This window comes from Chiloscyllium plagiosum, chromosome 36 (assembly GCF_004010195.1).
Source record: "Chiloscyllium plagiosum isolate BGI_BamShark_2017 chromosome 36, ASM401019v2, whole genome shotgun sequence".
In the NCBI taxonomy this organism is placed as follows: domain Eukaryota; kingdom Metazoa; phylum Chordata; class Chondrichthyes; order Orectolobiformes; family Hemiscylliidae; genus Chiloscyllium; species Chiloscyllium plagiosum.
In genome coordinates this window covers 16,583,930-16,599,703 of record NC_057745.1, presented here as the reverse complement: position 1 = coordinate 16,599,703, position 15,774 = coordinate 16,583,930, and the positions used below count along the sequence as shown (strand labels likewise).

The 15,774-nt window shown below is 42.7% G+C and overlaps 1 protein-coding gene across 5 annotated transcripts in view; it reads right to left on the bottom strand.

Moving 5' to 3' along the window:
- atp8b4 (ATPase phospholipid transporting 8B4) overlaps positions 1–15,774 on the bottom strand; it is a 246,700-nt gene that overhangs the window by 55,033 nt on the left and 175,893 nt on the right. For all 5 annotated transcript variants that reach the window (XM_043677403.1, XM_043677404.1, XM_043677405.1 and 2 more), the window contains 3 exons: positions 11,093–11,258; positions 10,262–10,450; positions 9,989–10,104 (listed from right to left, as the gene is read on the bottom strand). In XM_043677403.1, the coding sequence (XP_043533338.1) occupies positions 9,989–10,104; positions 10,262–10,450; positions 11,093–11,258 (471 nt within the window). The remainder of the gene's footprint in view (positions 1–9,988; positions 10,105–10,261; positions 10,451–11,092; positions 11,259–15,774) is intronic.

Genomic DNA, 15,774 nt, shown 5'->3' with positions numbered 1-15,774 from the left:
GATCCACTCGATCTGATAAGATTCACATCCAACAGCATTTATGGTAGATATAATCCGCAGTAACCCTTAAACTCTCTTTAAACTCCCACAGCTGACAAGTAGTACATCTCACTGCAAAGGCCAGTTTTGCTCCTTTACAATCTACAGACCCAGAAAATAACACCGTCTTATTCCTCTACAAACACTGCCCCAGGTTAAATTAATAGCTATGGCTTATATTTTAAGTTTAATCAAGAGACTTATCTGTAAAAACATATAATAAAGAATCCACTGTACTCACTACTGCAGCCTTTCTCTAGGACAGACTTAAAACAACAATTAACTTATCTGATTCTGTGCTGTGAACTTCGCCCAACAGTTCCTCCAAGATTAGTTGTAAATTTCACTGTTTGTTAATTTTCCCAGATGCACTCCGATGTCCAGCGACACGCGAATTCAAACAGCAAAGTTCATGAATTGAATGATTTTATTGTCACATGTATTGGACAGTGAGAAATACAGTGAAAAGTTTTCATTTGCCGTCACAATACAGCGCCATTTGATAGTTTATGAAAAAGAGAAAAGTGAAAAAATGTAGTTTAAATAGAAGCCTATCTACGTTTGAGTTCTGAGCTGCTCGACCCAACTCAAGTTCAAGAAGCCGATTCTCAGGCACCATCTTTCACTACTGCGCTAATTCATCTCTGCCACTCCCTGCGCCAGACCCACCAACATCGGAGTGTCTCACCAGAGCCCACCTCAATGTTACCATGATTCCCTTCCACCACCAATTCGCCATCGCTGGAGTCAACCGATGACAAAATCGCCGATCATCAGGTGCCATTTTTAAATGCTGGGCCTACTGGGCTCATGGTGGTTCAGGCCTCACTGTGGCTTGTGCTGAGTTTGCTCTTTGCTACCATGGGACCATGATGGCATAACTCACTGCTGCCGCTGCCATCCAAACTTTTCACAGGAAGTGAGTAAAGTAATGGTGGCAGCACGGTGGCTCAGTGGTCAGCACTGCTGCCTCACAGCACTGGGGATCCGGGGTCAGTTCCAACCTCGGGCAACTATCTGTGTTGAGTTTGCATATTCTCCCTGCGTCTGCGTGGGTTTCCTCCAAATGCTCTGGTTTCCTCCCACAGTCCAAAGATGTGCAGGTTAGGTAAATTGGCCATGCTAAATTGCCCATAGTGTTCAGGGATGTGTAAGTTAGGTGCATGAGTCAGGGGTAAATGTAGGCGAATGGGTGTGGGTGGGATACTTTTCAGAGGGTTGGTATGGACTTTCTGGGCCGAAGGGCCTGTTTTTTTCACAGTAGGGACCCTAATTCTAAAAGGTGAGTAAAAGAGAAAAAAAAAAAGAGGAGAAAGGAAACAAAAAAGTGGACAGAGCGAATGAGCCCTAAACTCAAGAACGCTACACTGCTGCCATCTTGAAGTGAAATTTGAATTAAGTGAAAATCTAGAATTAAGCATGTAATGATGACCGTATCGATTGTTGGAAAAACTCATCTGATTCACAATGCCCTTTATGGAAGGAAACTGCTGATCTGGCCTATACGTGACTCCAGACCTACAGCAATGTGGGTGACTCTTAACTGCCCTCTAAAATGGCTCAAGCAAGTCCCTCAGTTGTAACAACCTCCACATAGAGCTGTAGCATCTCTTGCCTAATTGTTGCCCGAGACATTGAATGTCTGTGATAGACATAAATGGCACTCTTATTCCCATTCCACATGTGATTTTGCCAATACCATACACGGAATAGGATTATACCATCACATCCACTGGCCTCTGAGGCTTTGGACGAAGGAATGAAGAGGAGGTAATGAGCTCCACAGCTAATCATAGAGTCATAGAGATGTACAGCATGGAAACAGACCCTTCGGTCCAACCAGATATCCCAACCCAATCTAGTCCCACCTGCCAGCACCTGGCCCACATCCCTCCAAACCCTTCCTATTCACTTACCCATCCAGATGCCTTTTAAATGTTGCAATTTCACCAGCCTCTACCACTTCCTCTGCAGCCCATTCCACACATGCACCACCCTCTGCGTGAAAAAGTTGCCCCTTAGGTCTTCTTTTATATCTTTCCCCTCTCACCCTAAACCTATGCCATCTAGTTCTGGACTCCCCAATCCCAGGGAAAAGACTTTACCTATTTACCCTATCCATGCCCCTCATGATTTTATAAACCTCTATGAGATCACCCCTCAGCTTCCGACTCTCCAGGGAAATCAGCCTCAGCCTGTTCAACCTCTCCCTGTCGCTCAAATCCTCCAACCCTGGCAACAACCTTGTAAATCTTTTCTGAATCCTTTCAAGTTTCACTAACATCCTTCCAATAGGAATAACACCAGAATTGCACGCAGTAATCCAAAAGTGGTCTGACCAATGTCCTGTACAGCCGCAACATGACCTCCCAGCTCCTGCACTCAATACACTGACCAATAAAGGAAAGCAGACCAAACGCCTTCTTCACTATTCTATCTACCTGTGAATCTACTTTCAAGGAACTATGAACCTGCACTGCAAGGTCTCTCTGTTCAGCAACAATCCCTAGGACCTTACCATTAAGTGTATAAGTTATGGGCGGCACAGTGGTTAGCACTGCTGCCTCACAGCGCCTGAGACCCGGGTTCAATTCCCGCCTCAGGCGACTGACTGTGTGGAGTTTGCACATTCTCCCCGTGTCTGCGTGGGTTTCTTCCGGGTGATCCAGTTTCCTCCCACAATCACAAAGATGTGCAGGTCAGGTGAACTGACCATGCTAAATTGCCCGTAGTGTTAGGTGAAGGAGTAAGTGTAGGGGAATGGGTCTGGGTTGGTTGCTCTTCGGAGGTTCGGTGTGGATTTGTTGGGCCGAAGGGCCTGTTTCCACACTGTAAGTAATCTAATCTAAAGTCCTGCTAAGATTTGCTTTCGCAAAATACAGCCCTTCGCATTTATCTAAATTAACTCCAACTGCCACTCCTCAGCCCATTGACCCATCTGATCAAGATTGCATTGTAATCCGAGGTAACCTTCTTCGCTGTCCACTACATCTCCAATGACACCAAAATTGGAGGTGTAGTGGACAGTGAAGGTGGTTACCTCAGATTACAACGGGATCTTCATCAGATGGGACAATGGGCTGAGCAGTGGCAGTTGGAATTTAATTTAGATAAATGTGAAGGGCTGTATTTTGCGAAAGCAAGTCTTAGCAGGACTTATATACTTAATGGTAAGGTCCTCGGGAGTGTTGCTGAACAAAGAGACCTTGGAGTGCAGGTTCATAGCTTCAAATCAAAATCAGCCATTATCCAATAAGGCTCTGGGGTTTCAGAATATTAAAGTTACCAGTAGCGACAAAAAGTGTTAAATTTAGCTACCAGTTTTCAAGTAGTTCCCACTATTTATCTGCCAGGGTACAGTTTAGATGTAATTACCAAGGAAGTGGCTTGTAACTGAGGAGATGTGATGCTTGCAGTGCAGACGTGACTAGGTAAAGCACAGTCAATCTTTCCTGACAGTTATTGACTTGTCTCTTCGGCATTGAAGCTAACACACCATTTATACACCTACCGCCTGTCATTATCTGCCTACATTGCTAGCTATGGATTGGCAGGAAGTGAATCAATGTGACCAGCAAAGGTTGGTGCTGAAAAAGATGCTGGGAAAAAGTATGTTTTGGTCAGGCAAATTTTGTTAATGATCTATAACATAACAAATATCCACTAAAAATGGTCAAATATTGGCAACATTTGAGTATGTCAAGTACTCAGTTGAGTTGAATCTGGGAGGCTGGAGTTGATATGTGCCATTACTAACATCTCAAAGCACTTCATAGTTATGCATGTCAGAGCCACTAGGCATTAGTCAGTCAGGCATGTTTCTGGTTTTTCTTTGGCAGCAGGATGATAGTGGTCTTCTTGAAGCAGGTGGGAATCTCACATCGTAGTAAGGAGAGGTTCAAGATGTTTGTGAATACTCCTGGTCTGTACAGGATCCGAGTGCACGGCCAGGGATTCCATCCGGGCCAGTCGCTTTCCGTGGGTTCAGTTCCAAGAAGGCTGATCTCACATCTGCGATGGTGACTCTGGATACATGTGCACCCGAGACGGTCGGGGCAAGAGACATCATTTCACTAGAGGAGAAAGTGAGGTCTGCAGATGCTGGAGATCAGAGCTGAAAATGTGTTGCTGGAAAAGCGCAGCAGGTCAGGCAGAATCCAGGGAACAGGAGAATCGACGTTTCGGGCATAAGCCCTTCTTCAGATTCTTCTCGACTTTACTTTGTGGCCCATTACATCACGCTAGTCTTGCCACTGTTGACGTGTGATCTGTAGTTAGTCTGGGACTCTAATTTAACCTGATATTATCTCTGGCATCTCTATTGCCACACAAAGATCACAGCTAGAGTTCTTGTATAGGTCAGGGAGTAAATTCCTCAGTTCATCTGTGGTTTCCAGTTGGGGAACACTCAGATTAATTTCTTTGGCACACTGTGCTCTACATGCTTATTAATGAAGTCTGACGGTGGTGGCATATTCGTTTAGGGTGGCCACTGAGTTCTTGAACATGGACCAATCCACCAACTTCAAACTCACATAGCAGCTCATCTATTACCTGAGCCCAGCACTGTGCAACTTTCTGTATGACTTCCTCACACCCTAGGTTCTGCTTGTAAACTGGGAGAAGGAGCACAGCCTTATGGTGTTATTTACCAAAATGTGGGTGGGAGGTGGAATGGTAAGCGTCTTTGATGGTTGTGTATTGATGGCTGGTATTGACATTTGATGGTTGCAAATCCGATTTATTAATGTCATTCAGTGAAGGAAATCTGCCATCCTTACCTGGTTTGGCCTACATGTGACTCTAACCCAGTGGTTGATGCTTCAAATGCTCTCTGAAATGACCTAACAAACTACCCTTGGTGGGCAGCACGGTGGCTCAGTGGTTAGCACTGCAGCCTCACAGCACCAGGGACCCGAGTTCGATTCCCGCCTCAGGCGACCTTCTGTGTGGAGTTTGCACATTCATCCAGTGTCTGCGTGGGTTTCCTTCGGGTCCTCCAGTTTGCTCCCATAATCCAGAGATATGCAGGTCAGATGAATTAGCCATGCTCAATTGCCCAGTGTTAGGGACATTAGTCAGGGGTAAATGTGGGTATGGGAAAGGGTCTGGGTGGGTTACTCTTCAGAGCGTCTGTGTGGACTTGTTGGGCCGAAGGGCCTGTTTCCATACTGTCAGGAATTTAATCTAAACCATTCAGTTCAAAGGCACTTAGGAATGGACAATAAATATTGACCACGCCAGCAACCTCCACAACACATGAAAAGATAAATTTAAAATAATCGGAGGTCACCCAAAGCTTTACTGCCTGTGTATTAACTTCCAGCAAATCCAGTCTCCCCAGTACCTCTGGTCTCACTGACCTTCATCGGCTCTTGGTCAAGCAACATTTCTATTTAAAAATTCCCGTCTTTGTTTTTAAACCTGATTGTGGTCTTTGTCCTCACTATCTGCAATCTCCAGCAAGGACATAATTGCCCAATGTGGTTGACTCTCAGCTCCCCTCTGAGGGATGGGCAGTAAATGCTGGTTTAATGAGTGCCACCCACATCCTGTGAATGAATCATCAAGAAAAGATATTGGTGCACCTGCAATTCTGGCCACTCCAGCATTCCCAGTGATATTTGCTGCATTGTTGGTGATTGAGCTCTCTGTAACCATGGTAACTAGGCACGCGCATGACCCTCTTGTATGCCGTTGTCTGTGTACTTTGTTTCTGTCCTTAAGATCCTTCTTAAACTTACCTCTTGGATCTAGCTTTTGATCATCTAATGTAAAATCTCCTTGTAGTTTTGGATGTCATACTTTTGTAACATTTCTGGGAAGTACATTGGGGTGATTTATTGTGCAAAAGGTGCTACCTAACGGCAAGCTGTTGTAGAGAAACATCCTAATTCATTTGCCTTCACTCGCTCTCATTCACTCCAAATCCCATCCCTGCACAGCATCTGCACAGCCTACTACCTGCTCAGGATATCTAAATACATTTATTCCAACTACCATGCCACCAACTTTCATCCCACTCAATCCTTCCCTTTACTCATTCCAGAGGAAGGCAGCCCAAAGTTGAGCAGAAGGAGTCAAGATGGCTGCCTGACATTCAGCTCCTCATCCCTTACGAAGTGAATGATTGTCCCAAGCCTCTGGACTGATAGCAGTGACTGCCCTTGGTTCCAGGACCCTGAAGGCCATCTCCTTTGACTTGACTGAGGATGGCCAACAATCACGACAAGCTTCCTAGCTTTGTGTCTGGGCTAAACAGCGGGGCAAGGTATAGTAAACTGTGAGCCTGGTTTGGAGGGTAAAGTTCAAGGCTGTGAGCATCCAGGGAGGTTCAAGTAGAGTGAGCAGTAAGAGACCAAGTGAGCAACCCTGAGATGAAGCCTGGATACCTGTCCCTGGGTGCAGACTGTTCTTGCTACACTATTTCAATATTAGTTGCTGGGATCTCCCAAAGTAAGTTCAGAAGCTTCCTTTGAATGGATTGAAGAGGTGCCACGAGGTCCCGAGAGAACTGGCAGGGTTCAGATGGCAGTGCAAAAAGGACGTGAGGGACAACGTTTTTACACAGAGTGTGGTTTGTACATGGAATGAACTCTAAGAGGAATGGTAGATGAAGGTACAGTGACAACATTTAAATGACATTTGGATCGGTACATGAATAGAAAAGGTTTAGAGGGATATGGACCAAATGCAGGCAAACAGGACTAGTTTAGCTTGGGAAACTTGTTAGACCGAAAGGACTATTTCCATGCTGTATGACTTTATGAAGTGTGTCCTGAGATATTGTTGCCGGGTGTTAAAGATGGCCACCCACAGAAGCAAGCAGTTAACCTGCTCAAATTTTCTTATTGAAGATTCTCAGTGACTAGCTTCCTAATGGTGGCTGATACGATGTTGCACTAATTCTGTGAGATGCACAGTTAATGACCCCAAGCACAAGCAATTACCCTCCTTAATAGGCACCTTGCCATTGTCTAGCGGGAATCTCAGCCCAGCACCTGCAAGTTCATTGGAAACTTGTGACTTATTGCTCATGTCCAGCTAGGCCTCACTTGACTTGTCAAACAATTCTCCCATATTTCTCGTCACAGAGTACGTCATCCAGAGCGCTTTAAGAGGAACTTGCTGGTGATGTCATAAGATCATACGATGTAGGCGCAGAGGTAAGCCAGCCTATCGGGTCTTTTCCGCTATTCAAAGAGATCATGGTGGATCTGATAATCCCCAAGTCCACTTTCCTGCCTTTTCCAGATTCCCCTTGATTCCCTTACTGACTGAAAACCTGCTTAAATCAACCTTGAATATTAATGATCCAGCCTTGATAGCCCTCTGCAACAGTCTTGTGGTGTTCCCATGAGTCTGCTGCCCTTGTTCTTCTAGGTGCTGGAGGTCGTGTGTTTGGAAGATGCTGTTGATAAATCTGATTGTGTTTCGGCAGTTCATCGTATAGATGGTACACCTTCTGCCATTTTGCTCCAGTGGTGAAGGGTATGAATATTTAAGGTGGTGGGTGGGGTTCCAATCAAGTAGTTGTTTTGTTCTGGATAGTGGGAAGTTTTGTGAGGGTTGTAAGAGCTACATCAATTCCAGGCAAATGGATAGTATTCCATCACACTCCAGACTTGTGCCTTGCAAATGATGGACAGGCTTTGGGGAATTAGGTGGCGAGTTATTTGCCTAAGGATTCCTAACCTACCTACCCTTGTAATTACTGCATTTCTGTGGCTAGTCCAGTTCGGTTTGTGGTCAATGGTAACCCCCATGTTGTTGACAGTGGTGGATTCAGTGATTATAACACCAGCGATTAAGGAGACTGTTAAATTCTCTTTTGTTGGACTTAGACACTCCCTTGCACTTGTGTGGGGTGAATGTTAGTTGCCACTGTCAGCCCCACACTGGATATTGTTCAGGTCTTGCTGCATTGCAACACAAACTGCCTCAGTATCTGAGGAGATGCAAATAGTGCTGAATGTTCATCAAATCAATGCAATCATCAGTAAACATGTCCCATTCAGATCTTTTTTTTTCATTCAGCAAACACCCAGGTGGCCAGTGACAAACACTGCCCTTCACATCAAAGGGCAGTGACACTCCTGTTTTTCTCTTTTTTTTCTTTTTTCCCCCACACTACCACCTAAGTGCGGTAGTGCTTATTTTATCCCCAGCACCCATGGTGTGTGCGCGCAGGTGTGAGACACAGTGAAAGACACAAAGTGCACGAATCTTTATTCAAATTCCACCACCAGGAAGAAAGGAAAACACCTGGGTGACCAGTGATAAACACTGCCCTTCACATCAAAGGGCAGTGCTGTGTGATCAAAACAGTGAAGGGGAGAGTAGGGACTAAATCAAAATAGAAGGAAAGTCCACCCTTTTTTTTCTGATCTTATAATGGACGGAAGGTCATTGATGAAACAGCTGAAGGTAGTTGGGCCAAATGATTACTCTGAGGAACTCCCATAGAGATGGCCTGGAGCTGAGATAATTGACTCCAACAACCACAGTTATGTTCCTTTGCGCAAGATATGACACCAACCAATGAAGATTTTTCTTTCTCCATGATTCCCACTGACTCTAGCTTTGCCAAAATGCTTGAAGCTTGTAGTTATAATTGTATCCCCATTTACAAAGCACAAGTCAGGAGTATGATGCAGTACTCTCCATTGTCCTGGATAAGTGCAGCTCCAATGAAATTTTAATAACTCAACATCATACAGGACGAAGCAACTTAATTATTTGGCACCCTTCCACCACTTTCAATAATGACTACCTCCAATCCCAGCACACTATGGCTGCATTGTGCACTATCTACAACTTGCTGAGACTTCTATCACAGCACCTTCCATATCCACGATCTCCATTATTTGGAAGAACAAAGCAGCAGGTAAATGAGAAAACTACCAAGTTTAACCTCCGAGTCAAGCAACATCCTAAACTGGAAAGATATAATCGTTCCTTTATCATTTCTGGCACAAATCCTGGAGGTCCCCTCTCTGACAACACTGTGGGCATATTTTCACCACATGGACTGTAGCAGTTTAAGAAGGCATTATCTTCTCAACAGCAATCACTGACGGGAAACAGTTGTGATAATACATATGTCGTCGACAACCACATGTCTAAATTCAACACAGTTGCAACTATTTTACAGGCACCAACAGGAAACAATGGTAGTTGATTTCTTGAAGCAGAGACCTTTGCCAAACTGACATGGGTGCTCTGGCCATGGCTAAACTGATCGGGTCTTTTACTTTCTGTAGGTGATACTGACAGATGCCTAAGAGCATACACGGCCTCAGTTTAATCTTGAGATGAGGCTCCTCCATCCATTTGACACCTAGTTTCCTGAATTTGTTTAGACAGTTAGAGTTCAGAAGGATGAGTGCGGGCCTATAATCCTCGGACTTGCGCTCCCTCACCACTGACCATTATTAAGATGGTCACAGAATGACCCTCATAATAAAGGCTACAAATTGGGCTGCATTGAATAGGCGCCAGAGAAATACTCCAGGCTCCACAAGACAACTATGGTTTACTACCAGCCTTCTCTACAGCCCAATTGCCTCCTCCTTGCCCTGCCGGACTTCAGCACCAGCCGAAATTAATTCCACCCTAACCAGGGAGCTGTGCTAACTTATTATGAAGAGGCCCAAGGACTAGTTTGGTTTTCCAGCCTCACTCTGGTGCACCAGCATTGCCAAAATCATGACCACTCTCAAGTGCTACCAAACTGAATAAATGTTCCTAAATTCTATACATCACAAGGGAAGTTCCAAATTATTTTGAATGAACAGTAGAAAATAAACGAATGCAGAATCTAAGAGCACCAATATTACATTCAATCTATTGTGACAACATCATGCAAGGCCCAATTTAATCATCATGTTATTTATCAACCTAACCCAATAACTGTTAAAGACATATAAAGAATAGAAGAGGCACTTACACTGAGATGGTCTGAGGTAACACACATCAGGTCTTCATTAGATGGATGAAGTCTTTCAAACAAAATTGTATCAGCTCCCTTTGAGTAAAGTCTTATTTGTCCTTCAGGATTCCGAACTAAAACACAAGATAATTAAGTCAGAGGTAATATCAATGCTATAAAAATAAAGAGGTACATCATTCTGATGAATTCCACTGTATAAATGGATAATAATCTTCCCAGAAAAACAGTGAATGTAAAAGGGGTGATAATTATTTTATGTGCTTAACCCACCAATCACTGACATCCTCTTTCGCACATTGTTGAAATCCAAAATGGCCAGCAATTGGTATACAACAGGCTGGCTCATCTCATTCACTGTGATGGTCTCTGGGGTGCGGGATCGAAAAACAAAACCAAAGTTTCTTGCAGCTGTGACCAAGGCTCCTTCATCAGGTGACTGGGCTTGGTAAACAAGCTCTCCTGCAGACAAACATCAAACAGCTGGAATTTCATTTAAAACAAAACCCAATGTAACGTAAAACATAGTTTATACCTGATAATTCAAAGCTATTGATAACAGGATCAATGAGAACAACCCAACCATTGAGCAAGTCAATAATACAAAATGGGAGTTTAAAATGAAAGGTATTGAACTATTGGATGGCAATTATGATGCAAGATGACCAGACTGAATGTTGTTGAATGAACGGATAGTTGAGGTCTAAAATTGTTGATAATGGTGTTTGGTACTGAAGGTATAAAGCACCTTGAGACTTGCCATTGGGAAAAAGCAGAAGCCAGGCGAAAACAGCACAAGGAGCATGTTGTCAAACCAATGCCACCCAACCTTTCCCATGACCACCTTTTGCACCAAGTGTGGTAGAGACTGTACAGCTACCTATGGACTCACCCTGAGAGTGGAAGAGAGAGAGAGAGAGAGAGAGAGAGAGAGAGAGAGAGAGAGAGAGAGAGAGATAGATGTCCCAAATTCTCAAAATGTCTTCCAAAATGCTCAGGCTATGACCACTTTTGGCTGGTCACTAAGCAAGTGCTATCCGAATGAAATTTTCACACTCCAAGGAAAGCTGATTTTGGTTTCCAGCTTGAAATTTTTAATATTACCTTCATTTTTCTCCTCCGACATCACTGTATGGCAGAGTGAAAGCAACCTAAAAAACTCGTGCACAGATGAATCCCCCAGTTTTGTTGCTTCCACCAGACTCGCATCATAAAACTTAAACTTCGGATCTGCTAACGCATTGAATGAAAAATCCACAGGGAGCGTTTTCTATAAATTGAAGAGAAAACAAATTAGACTGTAAATATGACAGCAAACTACACATATCTACTTTACACTTTCCTAAAACCTTATTTGTAGCTGTGATATGCCGGTCAGGGGTTTGTATTGAAGTCAGATTGCGGTCTTAACTCTTCCTCTTTGCATCCAAATGCTAAACTGGGGTTTCTCAATCTATTTCAGGTCCAATCTCAAACTGAACCATTAGAGTGAGGAGGTACACAATGCTATGTTGGGAACTTTACATTGAATACATTCAATGAGGTCCATTTTATATGGAACAACACAGTAAAAAGGGCCTTTAGCCTATCAAACTAAATTTAAGTATCCCCTGCAAATCAGAAATGGCAGCATGGAACACATTGCATGTTATCTCACAACGCTACAATTCTTTGATTAGAAGTTAGAAATTTTGAAAAAGAAAGGCCACACATGCTCAACTTCTTAAATGACAAACATACAATCCGAATTACAAAATAAATGTTTAAAGCAAACTAGGTGCAACAATAGTGAATGGCATCAAAAAACATAGCCAAAGCAAGTCACATATCATTGAGTGAAACACAGCAGACTAACCTTTTTGAGTATTAAATATCTTTTGCAATTTGCACATTTGTTAAGTGCTAAATTTGCTATTTCTTGATTAACACTGATGTGTTTCTCCAAATAAATCTCCTTCTATGAAATCTGAATGATTCAGCTAACTCAGAGTCATAGAGATGTACTGCATGGAAACAGATCATGCCAAGAAGTTATCCTAAATTAATCTAGTCCCATTTTCCACTATTTGCCACCATGCCCCTCTAAACCCTTCCTATCCGTATACCCAACCAGATGCCTTTTAAATGTTTCAAATGTACCAGCCTCCACCACTTCCTATGGCAGCTCATTCCATATGTGAAGACGTTGCCCCTTAAGCCCCTTTTAAATCCTTCTCCTCTCACCTCAAACCTATACCCTCTAGTTTTGGACTCCCCATATTTACTATTTACTCTATCCATGTCACTCATGATTTTATAAACCTCTACAAGGTCACTCCCCAGCCTCTGACGCTCTAGGGAAAATAGCCCCAAGGAGTGAATTTGGAATCTACTCAATTTGATTTGTCCCTGTAGCCTACCTAATATTCAACTTCTGAACAGCAACACCAGATTACTGATCATTTATCTCATTATTTTTAAGGTAACTGGTTATGTACAACTGGTTTGCTGTGTTTGCCTCAACAAAAGACTGTGCTTCAAAAATAATTTATGCAGGTGGAAAATTTTAAGGATGTGAAAGGCTCTATCCAAATGCAATTTCTTATCTTCTTTTCTCGGTTTGGCTCATTTTTCAATGAAACCATTATAGCAGATACACTTCCATATCAGTTACAATGTGAAAAAAGCCTGAACATTATTTATCACTGGAGAAAAATAATTAAACTTTAATATTGGAATTGTACATATTTTAATTGCATTGTTTTTGCCAATTGAAGCTCAACTAAACTTTTTTGTGTTTTATTGCAAAGAATTAATACTGTGATTGCATAACTCATCGCAATTCTTCCCACAGTGACATTTGCAACAAAAGAAACAATTTAACGAGGAAAATGAACACAATGAATTAAGATAAATAACTTTTAGATTACATTCTGATGAGGTTACATGCAGTCTGATCACTTGGCCGATCACGGAATTAGATATGAACTACATTTGCTGCTAGTTATTAATTTAGATTACACAAGATACAAGTGAAAGTATTACAGCTCCTTGAGGCTTTTATCTGATGGAGCTGTGTGCTCAATCTTTGACCTTGAGAACTGGGTATTTAATATGTTTTAATTACAAACATTATTCATGCACTGCTGTTACATAAGCTGCTAAAGTACACATTAAAAAGAATTATAATAATGACTAAATCGTCCAATTCACACACTTTTCCCAATTTGGAAATAAACAGTTTGCACTTTATTAATATCTGCGCATTTTATTAATGTTGACTTTCACTGAAAATGTCTACAGTTGCTGCCAGAACAAGTGACCACATCTCAGGCCCTTCTGGTGTATATTGTGTAAGGCATGGATCAATGTGTCATTCTTTAAGCTTTTCTTTGCATCAGACAAGGTTGTCAACATGTAGACTTCACTTAGGGGTTCTGTCACAAGCAGCAGATCTTCGCTGTTTGATATAGGAACTTTAACAATGTAGAAAGCAGTGTTCCCTGTGATACTAAACTTAGTTATATAGGATTGTTAATGAAATGTCCCAAGGCACTTCACAGGAACATTAGCAAACAAAACGTAACACCGAGCTGCAGTTGGAAATATTGAGTCGGATGACCAATTTGTCAAAAAGGCAGGTTTTAAGAATTGTCTTCTAAGAGGTAGAAAGGTGTGGGGCGGACACTTCCAGAACTTCAGACCTGGGGGGGGGGGGGGGGGGGGGGGGGGGGATTTAACTGAAAATGTGACCAAAAGCAGTGCAATTTTGCATGGGAACATGTGAGATTAGAATTTATGAAGCAGGGGTATCTCAGAGAGTGGCAGAGCTGCAGTAAATGCCAGAGACTGGGCATGGCAACACCTTGGAGGGATTTAAAACAAGAATGCTAATTTTATGACCAAAGTGTTGTTTGACTGGGAGCTAATGCAGCTCCGCCAACACAGGGCTGATTAGGGGAATGGGGCTTGCTTCAAGTTAAGACATTAGCAGCAGAGTTTTCTCAAGCTTATGGAGGGTAGTATTTGGGAGTTGGTTGGCTTGGTTGTCTGTGTTGTAGAGTGACACCAACTGCATGGGTTTAATTCCTGTCCCAGCTAGGGTTACCATGAAGGACTCTCCTTCCCAATCTCTCTTCCCACCTGAGCTGTGGTGACCCTCAGGTTAAACCAACACCAGATATCTCTCTATAATGGGGGTTTGGATTAGAGTGGTGCTGGAAAAGCTAGACTCTGGTTTCCAGCATCTGCAGTCATTGTTTTTACCTATCTCTCAATAATGAGAGAGCAGCCTAGGACTACGATGACTTTACCTGCTGACTATGTCGAGACTAGCAAGTCTTGAGGTAACAAAGGAATGGATGAAGATTTCAGCAGAATAAACTAAGGGATTGGAAAAGTTCGGTGACACTGAAGAGGTGGAAATAGGCAATCTAAGTGATGATACATGTAAAAGTGCAGAAGCCCACCTCAAGATCAACTGTGACGCCAAGGTTGTGAGACCTTAAAACATAGGCACAAGAGCAGGCCATTCGGCCTATTGAGTTTGCTATGCCATTCAATGATCTGATAATCCTTAACTCACTTTCCTGCCTTATCCTGATAACCCATGATTCCCTCGCTGATTAAAAACTGTCTAGCTTGGCCTTTACATTCTGAATGACCCAGTCTCGACAGCTCTCTACGGTAAAGAATTTCACAGCTTCACTGCCTCTAAGAGAAGAAATTGTCTCTCAGTCTTAAATGGACAATCCCTTACCCTGTGATTACATGCACCAATCCTATATTCTTGAACAAGGGGAAACAAGCTCTCTGTATCTACTCCTTAAAGCCCCGGATCTTATATGTTTCAATAAAGTCTTCTAAACTCCATGTGCACAGGCCTATACAATCTACACAAGTTCTCCTCATAAAACAGTCTCACAACAGGAACCTCCTCTGGAATGCCTCCAACGCCAGTATATCTTTTCGTAGGCAGGGGGATGAAATCTGTTCACAATGTTCTCAGTGTGATCTAATTACTGGCTTGTATAGTTTAAGTGATACCTCCCTGTGTTTATTTTCCTTTCCCTTTGAAACAAAGGCGACATTCCATTTGGCTTCCCTACTACCTGCTGAAGTTGTACACTAGCTTTTCATGATTTATGCACAGCGACCCCAAATCTCTCTGTAGCTTTCTGCAGTCTTTATCTATTTGAATAACATTCAGCTCCTTCAGTCTTTCTGTGAAAGTGCATAACCTCTCATTTTCCCCACATTATATTCCATCTGCCAAGTGCTTGCCCTCCATTCCATGGGCTCTTAGTAAGTAGCCTAACACGCGGTACCCTAACAAATGCCATTTGGAAACTCAACCATGTTATATCTAATGGTTCCCCTTTATCTTGCTTGTCACCTCATGAAACTCTAATAAATTTGACAGCCACAATTTCCCCTTTATAAAGCCATGCTAACTCTGTTTCGTTATATGATGCATTGCCATACATTTTGCTAAAACATCCTTTATAACAGACTCTAATATTTTCCCAATGATGGACGTTTGCTGACTGGTCTATATTACATGTGTCCTTCCCTTTTTGAATAAGGGTGTTACATTCACAGTTTTCCAATCCCCTGGTATTTGCCAGATTTTAGAAAATTCTTGGAAGATCACAACCAACCCACCTATCATCTCTGTAGCTGCTTCTTTATTATCCCAGGATGTAACCCATTCAGTCCAAGAATCTTTTCATCCCAGGAGTTTCCCTCATACAACACCTATCACTAAGAAAGAGTATTTATTTCCTGTCCCAATAAAATGCACATTG